This window comes from Coenobita brevimanus, chromosome 101 (genome assembly GCF_032717465.1).
Source record: "Coenobita brevimanus isolate Jiangsu-jjx chromosome 101, ASM3271746v2, whole genome shotgun sequence".
NCBI classification, from domain to species: Eukaryota; Metazoa; Arthropoda; class Malacostraca; order Decapoda; family Coenobitidae; genus Coenobita; species Coenobita brevimanus.
This window is the reverse complement of record NC_137054.1, coordinates 16,789,708-16,808,327: the sequence shown is the minus strand read 5'-3', so window position 1 is coordinate 16,808,327 and position 18,620 is coordinate 16,789,708. Positions and strand designations below refer to the sequence as shown.

Below are 18,620 nucleotides of genomic sequence, written 5' to 3'. Positions count from 1 at the left end.
TTGACTCAATCCGGAAGATGCCATGTTAAAAAGGGGTGCCAAATCCCTGACCATGCACGTCTCTTCACAACATTCATCCAGCCAACTCGATTTCCTGTCAGTTCCCTAGCCTCACCAACTTCCAAACCTCTCTTCCTCACACACTCATCCACCATATCTCTCCATCTTCTCCTTGGCCTACCTCGCCTCCTCTCTCCTTCAAATTCGCTCAGGTATACCTTTCTCACCACTCTATTGTTATCCATTCTCTCCACATGTCCATACCATCTCAGTACACTCTCTTCAATTCTGGTATCTACCGACCTCCTCACTCCACATCTTTCACGAATCACACTATTTCACATCCTATCCACCCTTTGCACTCCACATACATTCCTCAGCAGTCCCATCTCCACTGCTCTTACTCTTCTATCTATCAATCTATCTATAGCTCGACGCCCTAGTCCCACAAAGGGTGGCTGCAGACAAAACGCCTCTAAGTCGCTCAGTCACCCACCATTTGACTACCCTCCCCACAACTCACTCCCCCCTCCCTCATATACCTCTCAACTCCATCCCTCCACCTCATCCTCACTTTTCCCCTCCCTCTCCCTCCCTCCACCTCACCTACATACACCCTCTTCGTCAGTCTTTCATTCTCCATTCTCTCCACATGTCCAAACCACCTCAGTGTATTTCTCCTAATCTCAACCACATCCAAATCCACCCCACAACATTCCTTCACATCTTCATTCGTCAACCTGTCCCTCCATGTCACTCCACAGGCTCCTCTCAAGTAACTCATTTCCACTGCTCTCACTCTTGACTTGTTCCCCTCTTGCAAGGTCCATGCCTCGCTTCCATACATCAGGGTAGGGATCACAATACTATCATGCAGTGACTTCTTAACTTCCATACTCACCTCCCTATTTCTCATCACTGCTTTCAGTGAACCAACAACCTTCCTTCCCTGCTGTACCCTTTCATGCACTTCATCCGCCAAAGTTCCATCCTTACTCATCACACTGCCCAAGTACTTGAATGCACTCACATTCTCCATATCCTCACCATCAACCTCACTGTACATTCTGTGACTTCATTCCTCTCAAACACCATAACTTTACTCTTGTTTATATTAACTTTCAGATTCCTCTTCCTACACACTGTCCCAAATTCATGCACCTAACCTTGCAACTCCCATTCATCTTCACTCAACAATACTGTATTATCAGCAAACAGCAACACCGGAATCTTACAAATCTCACTCTTATTCATTAGAGCCACCCCCACATTCACTGCCCAACCTTGCATTTCCTTTACAACCCCATCCATGTATATATTAAACAGCCATGGAGACATCAAACAACCCTGTTTCAGTCCCACACTGAGATCAAAGAACTCACTCAGCTCACCATCCACTCTCACTGTAGCCCTAGCTCCTTTGTACATACTCTTCACAGCACACAACAATTTCCCCTCCACTCCATATATTCCTAACACATTCCACATACCTGGCCTATCTATTCTGTCATAAGCTTTCTCCAAGTCCATGAAGGCAGCATACATTTTCTATCCTTTCTCTAGATACTTCTCCACTAAACATCTTAGAACAAATATCTGATCTACACACCCTTTTCCCTTCCTAAATCCCCTTTGTTCTTCAACTAGCTCCTCCGTCATATGCCTAACCCATCGGTGAGTATTCTACCATATATTTTTCCAGTCACACTAAGAAGGCAAATACCCCTATGGTTACCACATACTTCTCTCTCCCCTTTTCCTTTGTATAAAGGAACAATTATACCTGATTTCCGCTTCTCTGGAACCCTTCCCTCTTCCCAAGCCAATCTACACAAGTTCCATATCCACTCCACAACAATCTCGCCCCCATACCTCAGCATTTCACCACACACTCCATCAATTCCTGGGGCCTTTCCTATCTTTATCTTCTTCATTGCTTCCACTACTTCTGCCCTACTGATCTCTTCCTCCCTCCTCTCATCTCTTCTTCTCCCAGCCATTCCCAAACCACTTATACTCGCACTGCTCTCATTCTCTACATTCAACAAATCCTCAAAGTGCTCCTTCCATTCCCTTAATTTCTCTCTTTTCTCCACCAACAATCCATCATTCCTATCATTCACTCCCCTACTATTTCCCCTTTCACACTGCCTTACTTTCTTTACCTCCTTCCAAAACAATTTTTTACTCTCCCTCCATTTCACACTCAGATTCCTCCCAAATTCTTCATCCACTTTCCTCTTACTCTTGACTTTTCATTTTCATGCCACACCACAGTCTCACATCCATATGTTAAAGTTGGCACTAACACTCCTTCATGTAAGCCTCGTGCAGCTGCAACACTCAAGCCTCTGTTTCTTATCAAGGCCTTCATTGCACCAACTACCTTTCTTCCCTGTGTCACTCCACTTTCAACTTCTTTTGCACATCTGCCTCTCTTTTCTCTCGATGTACCCAGGTACTTGAACTCTCCAGCCAATTTCAGTCTCTCTGAATTCACTGTAACATCGCACTGGAAGTCACCTTCTCTCTCAATAACCATCACTTCACTCTTTTCTACATTTACTCTCATGGCACGATGCTCACAGACATCAGCAAAACTCTGCACTAGCCTACCAAGTTCTTGTCCAGTACTTGCAAGCAGTACTGCATCATCAGCATTCAACAAATTTGAGATATTCCATCCATCATCACTCCTTACCAACCCCATCCCTCTCTCCATTACTAGTGTTTTTACTTCTCTCATCACCCCATCCATACATACATTGAACAACCATGGGGACATCACACAACCTTGTCGCATGCCCACACCAGTTGTGAACCATTCACTTAGATGCCCATTAACCCTTACACATGGCTCACTGCCATTGAAAAAACTCTTGACGGCACCTAGCAGCTTACCATCTACACCATACACACGCAAAACTTTCCAAAATCCCTCTCTGTCCACTTTGTCGTATGCTTTTTCCAGATCCATGAATGCCATAAACACATTATGGTCCTTCTCACAAGCCCTCTCCACTATCTGTCTCACTGGAAATAATTGATCCACACATCCTCTGCCACTCTTAAAGCCACCCTGTTCACCACTCACTAGGACTTCTGAGATCTCTCTTACTTTCTCTATAATAATACTTCCATATACCTTCCCTACCACACTCCATAAACTTATGCCATGATAATTCTTGCACTCACTTCGCTCACCTTTATTTTTGTACAGAGGTACAATCACAGCCTTTTTCCACTCTGCAGGCAGTTTCACTCATCCATGCCTTCTTGCATATCTCCAACAAGCACTTCATTCCACTCTCTCCACTACATTTAAGCACCTCTGCATACACCTCATCAACCTCAGCTGCTTTCCCATTTTTCAGCCGCTTCACAGCACTCTTCACCTGTGTGAGTGTCACTCTCCTGGCACTGCATGCCTTCTCTGTACACCCCCAAAACCAATCATGTTTACAGCCGCTCTGCTCTCTCTATTCCCATTCATCAGGCTTTCAAAATATTCTTTCCGTCTGGCCCTTACTTCATCCCCATGGGTTAATAATCTACCAACTACATCCTTCACACCATCATATTTCTTTCCACTTTCACTTCTACATTTCCGTAACTCTTTCCAGAATAACTTCTAATTTACAGAGTAGTTTGCATTCATTTTTCTTCCTAGATCATCATTTATTTTCTTCTTTTTCCTCTTCACTTGTAGCAGTAGTAGTTGTTCCCTAGGCAGTCTGGCCGAACAGCCCCGAGTCCCTTAGGAAGGCCACAGCCAAGACCGGGTTTTCCCACAGAGCTCTCAAAGAGTGTATGTTGTGTTGTTGGCGTAGGTGATTGTGTGCAATGCAGTCTTCCATAATGTGCTTAATAGTATGGTGTGCTGTGTTGCATCCTGGACGGGCATCAGCAACGGAGTCATCCAGCCTCTTCTGGTAGCTTAAGAGGGCTGGATGGTGCCCACATCTCAGCCTGGCCAGGTGGACCCTGTCCTCACGAGGAAGATAGGATTCAGAAGGGTGGATGTCAGGAGGCCGTGCATGCAGCTGTGTGTTGTCTTTAAGTGACTGAATGGAGTGGCGAGTGATCTAAGTGTGGATATGCTTCTGGAAGCTGGTCTGAGGTGGGCGAGGGGGGAGAGATGACAGTATTTGTGTATGGTATCGTGTGCTGGGTGTTGTTTTGATGTTCCTTGGTGTGGGTGGATGTGCTGCCATGTACTGCAGTGGATGTTGTGGGTTTGTGGAGGTTGCAGCAAGAAACTGGGTGTCTCTCATGTCTACTGTAGGTGATCCTTGACTTTGAGGACTTTGGTTTCTTGATGTAGGTGGTCTGTGGGTGTAGTAGCTGTGCAGCCTGTGATTATTTTTAGGGCCTTGTTCTGTGTAGTCTGTAGTGTTGTAGTGTGTTTTGGTGAGGTTAGAAGCCCAGGCAGGGCTTGCATAATTCATCACTGAACATATGTATTGTTTGTATACTGTGGTGGTGGTTTCTTTGTTGTGTTCGAATGTTATATGGGCAAGTGACCTTAAAGCATTGAGTCTTGGTGTTATTTTATTTTTAATGTTTGTGATGTGTTGTTTAAATGACATTGATGTATTGTATGTTACACCAAGGATTTTGTGTGTGTGTGTGGTAGGGGGGTGTTATTTTTGGTGAGGTGTGGGATGTGACTGTGTTCTGCTGTCCAGTTCGTGAGAAAAATCACTGTAGATTTGGCTGGGGCTATTTTGAGCCTGTTTGTGGTGAACCATTCGTGTAGTGTGTTGAGGTAAGGTTGAATGATGTGTGCAGCTGTGTTTGCATTTTGGTGTGTACATGTGAGTGTTATATCATCTGCATAGGAAGCTATGTGTATCTGTGGTGTGTGGGGTGTGGGTACGTCGTGCATGTATATGTTAAAGAGTGTAGGGGACAAAACAGATCCTTGGGGGACGCCGTTTTTGAAGTTTCTGATGTTAGAAGACTGACCGGCAAATGTTACGTGTGCACATCTGCCTGCTAAGTAGTTTGCCAGCCATCTTTTTGTGTTATTGTGCATGTTTGTGGTGAGTATTTTGTTTGTGAGGTTGTGGCAGGGGTTGGCATCAAAAGCTTTGCTAATGTCTAGTGTGATTAGAAGCGTTCTGTGTGGTGGCCTAGCTGAATTCATGCCATCAAAAACTCTCTGTGTAAGGTCTGTAAGAAGGGTGTTTGTGGAATGTAGTGACCTAAAGCCATGTTGTGACTGGGCTAGGGGAATGTGAGGTGTGACTAGTTGTAGTACCAGTCGTTCAGTGACTTTGGAGGGGGTGCAGAGGAGTGTGATGGGGCAATGTGAGGAGGGTAACGTGGGGTCTTTGTTGGGTTTAGGGATAGTGATGATATTGCCATGATTCCAGATGTTGGGTATTATCTTGTGTGAGTAGCTGTAGTTTGATATGTTGGTGAGTGCTTGTATGCCTTGTGGTCCTAGGTGTTTAAGGTGAATGTTGCTTATGTTGTCTGGTCCACAGGCAGATGAGTGCTTGAGGTTGTTAATGATGTGCTTCATCTGGTTGTACGTGAAAGGTGCGTAGTCTGGGTCTGTGGGGAACTGTCTCTTACGTCGGATGGTACGTCGGTCTTCGGGATGGGGGCTTAGATGGCTGACTTGTGAAAAGTGATTGATGAGAGTGTTTTCTTGTTGTTTGTTGGAGGGTATGGTGTCTGTTGTTGTGATGGTAGTGTGTGATTGTGTGGTGTTGCTGTTGGAAAGTGTGATGCTGTTTAGTGTTTTGTTGAGTTTACTGATGTTTTTTTTGTGGTCAAGTGTTTGGAGGTAATTTTTCCAGTTTAGTGTTTGCTGTTCTGATATTTCATTGTTTGTCTGAGTGTTGAGTTCTTGTATTTGTTGCATGGTGTCTTGTGTATGGGGTGTTGGGGAGTGTCGCAGTGTGTCCCATTGTCTGATGAGGCCTTGAATTTCTGGTGTGAAGTTGGGGTTGTGTTTCTTTTCGTTGCCTCTAGGGATGTGTCTTTTGTCTGCGTTTTGTATGATTGTATTGAAAGTGTTAACAGCGGTGTTGATGTTTGTGATGGGTGTACTGTTTAGTGTTTCGAAATGTTGTTCTGTTTCAGTTACAAAGGCCTCCCAGTTGGCTCTGTTATAATTAGTGTATGTGTGTTTGTGGCCAGCTGGGGTGATTCTGGTTTTGGTAGTGATGGTGATTGGGAGGTGATCAGAACCTAGGGTTTTGACCACTCTACATGATGTAGTGGGGGCGAGGTTTGGGGAGCAGAAGGTCTTGCACTCAATATATTCAGTTCTTATTTCAACTGAACCCCTGTCCTGTAACCACTCTAACCACTTCTTCCTCTTTTCCTCCACTCCTCTTTTAACCTCCTCGTCTCACCATGCCGTACCTTTCTTCTTCGTTGTTGCTTTAGCCACACCACACACCACTTTAGCACTCCTAACTAAGCAATCCCTATATGCATTCCACAGGCTGTCCAAATCCATTTCATTCCAATTCACTGATTCTAACTCCTCTAGTTTGGTTCTGTAATCATCTGCCATTTCTTTGATCCTCAGCTTCTCAACTTTTAGTCTTTCTCTCTAACTGCTCCTCTCTCTCCTGATCCACCTCGCTTCTCTCAGCTTGATCTTGCATACCACAATCACATGATCTGACAGACCTCCACATCGTCCTCTCACAGCCCTCGTATCAGCAACCATTCCCATCATCGACCTCTCTATTAGCATGTAATCAATCAGACTTCTTTCAACACGATCCTCGTTCCCTCTATACCATGTATATTTATGTGATCTTTGTGTTTGAAATAGGAGTTACAAATGCATAACCTCCTCTCCTGACACATATCCTTTAGTCACTTCCCATTATCATTTTCTCCTGGTACTCCATAACAACCTATTATGTCATCCTCAGGACCAGTGCCTACTCTTCTACTCATATCCCCCATTACGATCACTTTATAGCTCCTGGGCATTTCTCCCACTACTTCACCCAGCTCATCCCAAAACCTGTCTTTCTCTCTCTCACTCCTATCCTCACACTATGCATACGCTACAAGCACCATCGCTTTCACCTTCTCAAGCTTGAACTTGATATACATACACCTCGAGCTGACACATTTGTAGTCTCTCATTCCACTCTGCCACACCTCATTCATTAACAAAGCAACTCCTCCCTTGCATCTTCCTCGCTCATTCATGCCCGATCTTACACATTTCACACTTCACACCTTCTCATCTTCGCTTCACACAATGCCATCATGGCATATCTCGCACTCTTGAACACATTCACCACTTCCACCCTCTTGCTCTCTTAATTCACACCTCTCACATTCCACATGGCCATGCGAAACTGCCCATTTGGTTGGTGCCCTGGGCAGGTATTGGGCCCTCCAAGGCTCTCTGAAACGACTGCCATGATTAAGTGATTTTGTATAGGGGAACCTACCCTGGGGGTAGGGGGGTTTCAAGAATACTCCCCCAGTATCCCTGCTTGTCGTACGAGGCGACTAAAAGGGTTGGTGGTGGGTTAGTGCCCCACCCCGTAAAAAGAACTAACTAAAAAAGCAAATAAAGCGCCTCGGACCCGGACGGACCATACGTTGACGACTAAGGAACGGACAAAGGACATTCTGAGAGTAGGAATGTGGAATGTGAGGGGAGTGAATGATGAAGTGAAAGAGAGAGAGATTGTCCAGGTGCTTGAGGATGCAAAAGTGGATATATGTGGACTGACTGAAACTAAATGGGAAGGTGAAAGGATGAGAGAATGGGAATACGGTGTAGGTATATGTGCGGGAGTCAGTGAGAATGAGAGGGCAAGAGAGGGAGTATGTCTGATGATAAGCAAGAAGTGGAAGGAGAATATAAGAGAGTATGGAACAGTGGGTGCAAGGATTGTATGGGTGAGGATGAAAGTAGGTATACAAGCATGGGCGATTTTATGTGTGTATGCTCCAACAGAGGATCGAGTGGCAAGAGTGAAAGATGAGTTTTGGGCGAGAGTAGAAGCATGTATGGACAAGTTTGAGAGGAGCGAGAGAGTGCTGTTGATTGGAGACATGAATGGCAAAGTCGGGAATGTACGAGTGGATGGAGTGGTTGGTCAGTGGGGTGTGCCAGCGGAAGTAGATGGGAATGGTAGTGCTTTGGTGGACATCTGTGCTGGTAAGGGGTTGGCAATAGCCAACACCTACTTTCGTCATAAGATGATCCACCGGTATACATGGAGAGTAATGAGGAGGATGGATGGTGAACTTGTTGAACGAAAGGCAATGATAGACTACGTGTGTGTGGATGAGCGAATGAGAAGACAAGTGTTGGATGCAAGGGCGTGGAGAGGGTGGGGGAATGGAGTCTCGGACCATCGATTAGTGATGGCCAAGGTAGAGCTGCAAAGAAAGTGGTTGAGGAGGCGAAGGGGAAGACAGGAGGAAGCAGCTCCTGTGAGAAGAGTGGAGAAATTGCAAGATAGTGAGAAGAGGACAGAGTATAAGAGCATAGTGGAAGAAAGATTGGGAAGGTATGAGCTAGAGCAGATGGAAGGGGTGGAAGACGTATGTAAGATATTCACGGAAGAGATAAGCGCAGCGTGTGAGGCAGTTTGTGGAGTGAGGAGGAGATGCAAGGGTGTGCAAGGGACAGCATGGTGGAATGATGAGGTGAAATGAGCTGTGGAACAAAAGAAGAAGGCATATGGTGAATGGTTGGCGAGTAGAGGTAGGGGAGAAGATGAAAGAGAGAAGAGAGAGGTATATGTGAGCAGGAGAAGGGAGGTTAAGAGACTGGTGAAGGAGAGTAAGAAGAAAGTGGATGAAGAGTTTGGGAGGAATCTGAGTGTGAAATGGAGGGAGAGTAAGAAATTGTTTTGGAAGGAGGTAAAGAAAGTAAGGCAGTGTGAAAAGGGAAATAGTAGGGGAGTGAAAGATAGGAATAATAGATTGTTGGTGGAGAAGAGAGAGAAATTGAGGAGACGGAAGGAGCACTTTGAGGATTTGCTGAATGTAGAGAGTGAGAGAAGTGTGAGTATAAGTGGTTCGGGAATGGCTGGGAGAAGAAGAGATGAGAGGAGGGAGGAAGAGATCAGTAGGTCGGAAGTAGTGGAAGCGATGAAGAAGATTAAGCTGGGAAAGGCCCCAGGAATTGATGGAGTGTGTGGTGAAATGCTTAGGTATGGGGGTGAGATTGTTGTGGAGTGGATATGGAAGTTGTGTAGATTGGCTTGGGAAGAGGGAAGGGTTCCAGAGGACTGGAAATCAGGTATAATTGTTCCTCTGTACAAAGGAAAAGGGGAGAGAGAAGTATGTGGTAACCATAGGGGTATTTGCCTTCTTAGTGTGACTGGTATAATATATGGTAGAATACTCATTGATAGGGTTAGGCATATGACAGAGGAGCTAGTTGGAGAAGAACAAGGGGGATTTAGGAAGGGAAAAGGGTGTGTAGATCAGATATTTGTTCTAAGATGTTTAGTGGAGAAGTATCTAGAGAAGGGAAGGAAAGTGTACGCTGCCTTCATGGACTTGGAGAAAGCTTATGACAGAATAGATAGGAAAGGTATGTGGAAGGTATTAAGAATATATGGAGTGGAGGGGAAATTGTTGAGTGCTGTGAAGAGTATGTACGAGGGAGCTAGGACTACGGTGCGAGTGGATGGTGAGCTGAGTGAGTTCTTTGATCTCAATGTGGGACTGAAACAGGGGTGTGTAATGTCTCCATGGCTGTTTAATATATATATGGATGGGGTCGTAAAGGAGGTACAAGGTAGGCCAGTGGATGTGGGGGTGGCCCTAATGAATGAGGGTGAGATTTGGAAGCTTCCGGTGTTGCTGTTTGCTGATGATACAGTATTGTTGAGTGAAGATGAATGGGAGTTGCAAGGTTTGGTGAATGAATTTGGGACAGTGTGTAGGAGGAGGAAGCTGAAAGTTAATGTAAACAAAAGTAAAGTTATGGTGTTTGAGAGGAATGAAGTCACAGAGTGTGCAGTGAGGTTGGATGGTGAGGATATGGAGAATGTGCGTGCATTCAAGTACTTTGGTAGTGTGATGAGTAAGGATGGAACTTTGGGGGATGAAGTACGTGAAAGGGTACAGCAGGGAAGGAAGGTTGTTGGCACACTGAAAGCAGTGATGAGAAATAGGGAGGTGAGTATGGAAGTTAAGAAGTCACTGCATGATGGTACTGTGATCCCTACCCTGACGTATGGAAGCGAGGCGTGGACCTTGCAAGAGGGGAACAAGTCAAGAGTGAGAGCAGTGGAAATGAGTTACTTGAGAGGAGCATGTGGAGTGACATGGAGGGACAGGTTGACGAATGAAGAAGTGAAGGAACGTTGTGGGGTAGATGTGGATGTGGTTGAAAAGATTAGGAGAAATACACTGAGGTGGTTTGGACATGTGGAGAGGATGGAGAATGAAAGACTGACTAAGAGGGTGTATGTAGGTGAGGTGGAGGGAGGGAGAGGGAGGGGTAGACCGAGGATGAGGTGGAGGGATGGAGTTGAGAGGTATATGAGGGAGGGGGGGGGGTTGGGGGGAGGGGAGTCAAATGGTGGGTGACAGAGTGACTTGGAGGCGTTTTGTCTGCGGCCACCCTTTGCGGGATTAGGGCGTCGGGCTATAGATAGATAGATAGTATAGGGGAACCTGGGGGACACTTAACCCTGCCAGAAACCCTGGTTATATTTCTCAACAAACTACAAACAATTTTATGGTGTGTGATTGACTGAGGTAGGTGTGTAACTGATCTAAGTGAGTGAATGAGCAGGCGAGACAGAAGAGGGATTAAACTTACCCCCTCAGCACGGACACATTTAAGTAGGTGACACTTGTGAGGACTGAAGAGATTGTGTTCACAGAGTGGGCGGGCAAGAACGTCCGGCTGAGCAAGGTAAGGGCCATCTTGAGAATACCAAGCAGACAACAATGGCTCTGAAATCAGAGTGACTTCCTCTGACATATCTGCAACTTGAAGTGATGTTAAAAGTTCTGATTTTTCCATCCGCATCTCTGCACGTAGTTGATGGTTCACATTCTGTTGGTGGGGAGAGATAAAGTAGAAAAATGCTCATGGCATAAGCATAATGAGGGGTGGTAATGATTCTAAAAAGGCGATGCACTACCAGTGCGATACATACATTAAAGGAGGGTAACTACAGTGACAAAATTAAAGTAAAAACAAAATGAAATACTGTAAATTAAAAACTACAATCTACCTAATAACAAACAAGAGAACAGTTTAAATCAATACATTGGTAGCAACCATAAGATGGGACAATTAGACTCACCTGGGGTAATTAGACTCAGTAAGGGGTAACAAGAATCAGGTGGTCCAGACAGTGTAAACATGGGTATATTTGACTTTTTCATATGGCACTATATTCTGTCTATCTATTGCCAGATACCTTAATCCCATAAGGGGTGGCAACAAACAAATCGCCTCCATGTAGTCCTGTCCCCCGCCATTTCACTGTTCTGCTCCCAGTTCACATCCCACCTCTCTCGTATACCTCTCCACTCTATCCCTCCAAATCATCCTCAGCCTCCCCCTCCCTCTTTCCTCCTTCACCTCACTCACACACACACTCTCCTCATCAGTCTCTCAGTCTCCATCCTCTCCACATGGCCAAACCACCTCAATGTGTTTCTCCTAACACTTCCTATCACATTCACATCCACACCACAACACTCCTTCACTTCCTCAATTGTCAGTCTGTCTCTACATGTGACTCCACATGCTCCTCTCAATTAACTCATTTCCACTGCTCTCACTCTTGACTTCTGTCCCTCCAACAAGATCTAAGCTTCACTTCCATACATTAGAATTGGTATCACAATACTGTCATCCAGTCACTTTTTCACTTCCATGCTCACTTCTCTATTTCTTATCACTGCTTTCAAAGAACCAGCAACCTTTCTTCCTTGTTGTACCCCTTCAAGCACATCACACTCTAAACTATATTCTAAAATCACTAATCTATATTGTAAATGAAATTTAGGGATAGCTTGCTGAAGGTAAGTGAACTGTGAACAATTTTTCATTTCTGTTATTTTCAGATTTTTCTGAGCTGTGATTTACAACAATAAAAACAAGATTAATTGTATTTTCCTACACTGTAATATATATATAATAACAAGCTAAATGTCATTTGTTTATTCACCCACCAATGTAAGTTAGCTTCTTTAAACAAAATATTATGATTTCAGACTAAAGGGGAATTTGACTCAGCTCCTTAAGGCAATCTGTCTTGGCACTTTGGGGCAATTTATATGCTGCAACTTCATTAAGTACGATCTGGATAGTTGTAGACACTACATCACGGATTTCAAGGAAAATCTCCCAGGTACACACTGGGTACATGGCTTCCTGAAGCTCTAGAATATGCCAAAATATTTCGAGGAAGAAGGCTGCTCTCTCTGAAGAGGTAGTGGTGGCCTACTTTAAAAGCTTGAAGACAGCCTTAGGAGAGCACCTCTCGCAAACATCATTAACTACAACGAATCTAACATCACAGATGATCCTAAGGGAATGCTCCAGATATTCCAGCCTGGTATTACATATACGGAGCGTATCATGAGTACAACAAAGAGTTTAACATCCATCGTGTTCTCCATCACTGCCAGTGGAAAGTACCCAATACTTATGTTGTTTAGATGGCTGAATGCTTTCAGCAGTCATGGATTGAAGGTGGATGAACTGACGTATATAACCAAACTTCTTCTGACTGGTTCGATTTGGATTGAACCAGGGGGAGAGGAGAGGCAGGTCTCCTGAAGGCACACAACCAGAGGACAAGAGAGCAAGAGGGCATTGAAGGTCAGAGTGATTCGAATGAAAACTTTGAATGTTTCACTGAAGGAAAGCCTACCGAGTCCAGCTGCACCACATCAGGCATTGATAAACATTAATTTTATTTTTCCAGTATGTCTTTTCTGTGCTTTTCTATGTTAAAATTCATTTTCACATAAGAAGTTGGATCGTTATGTTTCATTACCCATACAGTAAAGCTTTTCAATTTCCTTACATGTTGCACTACAAACCTTAGTACAAAAAAAAATAACCAAAAGTGAGTAGAATTACTCCACCTTTCGGTACATGACATATGTTACGTGCTGTCACCCTAGTACAGTACTTCAAATGCCAGTTGCACACACCAAGAAGCATTTCCTTACCTGACTTTCTTCTTGCTTATGTAGCACATACTCCACCACAGCATCAGGTGGTGCAACAATACTGGTCGGAGCAGGAGTTGTACTGGAAGGTGTACCAGCAACGGGGGTACCAGCCTCTTTCCGGACATACACCCATATGAACGCCCCTCTTGATACTCGTAGCCCAGGTCGGTGTTTGTACTTTTGTGCTACATTTGCTGTGAGTTTCAAAATGGGGAAAGTTACTTTAATGATTAGTGACAGTTGGAGGAATCAAGATATTTAAACTCTGACATGTCCGGTTATTCCAAAACGGTAATTTCATACAGAATAAAGTTAATTTGATTCATCTGCAAATATCTGTATATTTTTAATGTTGTAAACACTAAAATACTATGCCCCATTCTGAACACTTTAACTACTCCCTTTTCATTGCACTTCCTCTGTCATCATCATCTCTCTCTTCTCCTTTCACTTCCTCTGTCATCACCATCATCTCTTAAGTGCTTAAACCTTTACATTATACTAATCTTAATCCTAAGTCTAAAACGTGCTCAGACTTCATCATCAAACTACCAGGAGAGCTTTATGCTTTGTCTCTGAAACAGCACTGGCTGCAAGAGGGATGGAATTCCTTTCACATTCTTCCATAAGAATTTTCTTATCTTCAAGTCATTCTTGGTCACATACAGTACTGTTTATTTCATCCCTATAGAAATTTATAGAAATAATTCAAGCTAAAAAAAAAAAAAAAAAAAAAAAAAAAGGCATATAAGAATAGTGCTGTTTGTGACTTACACATTTCTGCATGAGTGAGTAGCTAAACAGCTTTGTTTGAAGTGAATGAGGCCCTAATAAGTTACTGCTACTAAATGTGTAATGGGAGGTGGTGGCAACCATCACCCACTCATTTGATATAGTGCTAATCACTTTTTCCTTTACGTTTTTCATTTTGTTTCTGTATCTGTACTCCTCTCTTCCCACTTCTCCCTTTTCTTACTGTCACTTTTTGCTATTATCATACCACTTCAGATGGCTCCACACTGGGTGACAAGTCTGATGGTTTCCTGTAACCCAGGACACATCATTTGCAACACTGGGTGGTAACCATATGACCAGATCACATGGCAAAGTGGACACTGCTATGGTACCCCTATTAACCCTTTAAACGCGGATCGTCGCGTTTGCGACGCTCGGCAAAAAGGACATAACGGCGGAGCGTCGCGTTTGCGATTCTAGTAAATTTTGAATAACCGCGGGCAGGCAGGCTCCAGCTATGGTCCTTTCACAGCAAGAAATCCGTTCAGGGTGTGGCAGAATTTGGAATTCCCCCGAGTGCGACGTTGCCAATTTGACCACCAATTATCGGATTATCACTCTGTCTCCCAACCTACCCCTATCACACCTGTTTCTCGTTCGCTCGCTCTCTCTCTCTCTCTCTCTCTATATATATATATATATATATATATTGTATATGTATTATTTATTTCCAATTTTTTTTCCACACCACTTATGAGGTAAAAGTCTAGGCGCGTTTTATTTTTAAGAGGTTTCCCCTGTAGGCCTAATCCTCTCTCTGATCTTTAATCATAATTTTCTTCGTCATCAGAACTTTCTGTTATACTGACGAGAGAGAGAGAGAGAGAGAGACAGGTGGGATGGGGGTAGGTGATAATCCGATAATTGGTGGTCAAATTGGCAACTCTACGGCGTGGCAACATGGGAAAAAAGCACTGCCACGTGTCATAGAATTCATTCAAATCGTTGTTATAATTCTAAAAAGTGATACTCAATGTACTATATAGCTTCCTTTACTATATACAGAATATAGAAAACAATTTCAAATAGCACACAGATGGGAAATAAGAGAGAGAGAGGCATGTACTACGGTTGATTTGGCAGCATCGCTAGAGGTGATTCACCAGGTGGGCCCCACCCTGAACGGACTTCTTGCGGTGAAAGGACCACAGTATTGTCTATTAGTACCACCACCCTTTAGCTACTTTTAGCACACGACCTTTGTACCACTGACCTCCGTTGTTGCCAAGTATCGCGTTTTTCCCCCGTCCTCCCCCCACCACGGCACCTGCCAGCCTGGCTGTGATACATGGCAGCGCTCTGAGTGCTCAGAACTGTAAATCTACACTCTCCTCTCACAAGCAGTTTATGCTAATAGGAAACGCTTGTTTCCCCAGTTGTAACACTAGCTTTTTTTCTCACGGTTTGCCCCTGTTTAGCGTCAGTTTACCGCAGGCTTTCAAAGTGACATTATGGCGAGTTCTAGCTCTTCCGAGTCAGTGCAAGCAGCCGACAGGAACGAGAATAAAGTGACGGGCGTAAGGCAGAATAAAAAGCTCGCCGTGGTGATCTTTTGGGAAGTAATATGATTGAAAATAATGTAGTATACATGATTTTAGCTGTGAAAATGGAAATGTTTGTTGAGTGACGGGAAGACCGCCGCCGCACTGCATGTCGGCTGTACACTCCGTTGATTTTAGCCTTATTCTCAGTGCTTATTGTACAAATACGGATTCCTAACTACCTTTACATTGTAGTATAAAGTTTACTGTGACAGAATGAGGCTGTGGTAGAGGGGAAACCGGGTTGCTGGAGGTGTGAAAGTGAAGATTTGGTTACCCAACTTTGCAAGTCTCCACAAGTCCTTGGATAGTCCACGAAGGCTCAACACCTGTCTCTGGAGAAAGCTGAATGTAAGTACTATCTGCCATACCAAGTATAATGTTCTAGGATTAATCTCTGATTTTTGGCGAATATTTTCCTACAGGTACTCAGACCACGATACAACCCCGCCACTCGGGGGAGAGCGACTGTACACGGCCGCGTTTAAGGGGTTAAGACACAAATGCAGCATCTACGCAGGAGCCAAATTTCCACATTTTTCCCCCCCGCCTGGCTATGACAAGGCACTGTCAACCACAAGGGAACACTGGTTCACTATAAGAGACAACCCTGCATAGATGGTTGCTTGCCTGTGGTTGATCAGTCTGCTCAGCCAGATAGATTGAAGCTGATCAACAACAACTGTTTGTGTCTAGCAGGGGTAACAGTGCATGGGTAGGGATGAATGTTTAAATCATACTAATGACCTGCTGTTCAGAACAAAAAGTTTTTTAGCATCTTACCAAGACTAAAGTAGTTAGGGTGAGTCTCCTGTGGGTTGCCTGCTGTGGTTCGGCCACTAAGCTCTGCCACCTGTTCATCATTGAAGCTGTACCACTTGCCATTCCCAGTCTTAACATGAGCTGTGGGTAAAGAATAGGTTTGTCTTAACTGTACCAAGTTTATCAACACTAGCCTTCAAAATTAACATGCAGTAAGCAAAGAAATGGTTTCCTGCTGTACAGGAAACCATTTGGCTTATCATTTCAGTGCAGGGTCACCCGTAGACAGAAGGAAGAGGAAAGAGCGAAGGAAAGAAAGACAGAAGAGGAAGGATGGAAAGAAGGAAGGAAGAGAGGATGAGGCAGTCACCTGAGAGCAGTACTACAATGATGAGTGAATGGACAGAGCCTCTACCTACAAAAAAAAAAAAAAAAATCCATATAACAGACTACATGTGTCCTCCATTCATAGAAAAATCTGTAACCACTCAACTTAAACTGCTGCAGGTGGAAGTGTTGGGGGAACTAATCTGGGGAAGCAAATTCCAACAAGAAGCAATTCAGGGAATAAAGAAATTTTGGAAAACAGAAGTTCTGCAGTATGGTAGTGTGACGCTTAAGCCATGAGAGCTAAAAGATGCCAGTGTGGCAGGGGTTATGGCACAGAGAGGTGGTACAATGGATGCAGCTTTATCTGAGCACTTGCCATAAAAGTATCTGTAAAATATGCAAGGGAGACAACATTCCTTCTTACTTGTAGGGGAGACGGTTCATTGGTAATTGCTGGGTTATCAGTTGTTCTTATAGCTTTGTTTTGAATTTTGTTTATTTGTTTTGGTGCAACCTCCCCACACCCACTCAACAAGAAAGAGCAATAACTGAGCTAAAAATGCATATAAATCATAAATTATAGCTTACTACTCATCAGTGAGGAATTTATGGACTTTTCACAATAATCTAAGTTTCTTTTATGCAGTTTTAGCAGGTGATTTAACATGAGAGGTCAACTAAGGGTACTGTTAAGCAAAACACCAAGAATTTTAATACTGCTTGAGACAGGAGTACTGACTGCATTGAAGGTACAGTAATATAGGAATCAGGCAATACTGTCTCTGTCTATTAGTAAACTCGATATACTGTATTTGGTTTTCACTGCACTAAATGAAACTATTATTTAGCACCCATTCAGTGATCTTAGATAAGTCTTGAGTTTTGGAGACTGCCGTGCTGAGTTGACAGCAAAAGGTATCACACTTTGTGTAGCATTGAATCATCTGCATATAAATGAATGGGATTATAGGTGACAGACAAAGAGATCAGTAATATGAATGATGAAGAGGATTGGAGCCAGGACTGACCCTTGTGGCATAATAGCATTAACTGACAGAAATTTTAATATACATCAACTATCTTTCTATTGCTTAGATATTTGATCATTAGGGAAAAAAAAAAAAAGATGATAGGCTGTAGTAAGGGAGTTTGGATAGCAATACAGCCATACTCTGTTCAAAGCTTTTGAAATATCAAGAACTACTACATGGGTATCTCCATGACGGTCAATTGATTGATGCACTGTATGAGTAATGAGACAGAGTATGCCAACAGTGAATCCTCAGTGGCAAAAACCATACTGTCTGCCATTAATTAAGCTGTTGGACTGAAGATGTTTCACCATGTGATCAATGACAAACTCAAATGTTCCACCCACCTGAATAGTGCTTGACCCAATGACCATGATGGAAGATCGCAGCAGCGAGTGTATAGGTGGCAGGGGCATGGCCTTGAGTGTGTGGTGTCAGGTCTAGGGTCTCTGGGTACACTACATGTAGACGACGTTTCAGGTCACGATCACTGTAAGTAAGGAGTAGATTAGTATTGATGAAATCTGCTTGAGTTATAAAATAATGGATATTACATCTACTGTTAAGTAGAGTTGCTTACCTGGAAGCGATAAAAAGCTAATAAGCTTCTGACTTCTAGATTGTGAGACTGTCACTATAAACTTTACAAGGTGACAGCACATTGAACATTATCCCTATCTGGGCATAAGGGTCTGAGGCTAGGCATTAAATTTTATACACCTGTTTATCCATGTATATGTATTTTTATCAACTCCAACAGTGCTTCCTCCGCTGAACATCTCAAGATGGATTGGCCCTAACACTTCCTTCTCCATTTGGCATATTTCTTTTAATCCATTCAGCAATACCACATCCCACTCCTACAGCTCTTTCCCTCATTCCAATAAACTATCTGTAACCTAGAAAATTCAGTATCACTGCCAAGGTTTCTAATCCTAAACAACCAACAGGCACTCCACTCTTTACTGTGCACTGGAAATAGTCTATCTATCTA

The 18,620-nt window shown here is 43.6% G+C and overlaps 1 protein-coding gene across 1 annotated transcript in view; it reads right to left on the bottom strand.

Moving 5' to 3' along the window:
- The window catches only part of LOC145414836 (ubiquitin carboxyl-terminal hydrolase 48-like), a 137,350-nt gene that overhangs the window by 99,854 nt on the left and 18,876 nt on the right, over window positions 1–18,620 (bottom strand). The window contains exons 8-11 of the mRNA XM_080284255.1: window positions 17,974–18,116; window positions 16,287–16,406; window positions 13,165–13,361; window positions 10,787–11,026 (exon numbers count right to left, since the gene is read on the bottom strand). Of these exons, the coding sequence (XP_080140381.1) occupies window positions 10,787–11,026; window positions 13,165–13,361; window positions 16,287–16,406; window positions 17,974–18,116 (700 nt within the window). The remainder of the gene's footprint in view (window positions 1–10,786; window positions 11,027–13,164; window positions 13,362–16,286; window positions 16,407–17,973; window positions 18,117–18,620) is intronic.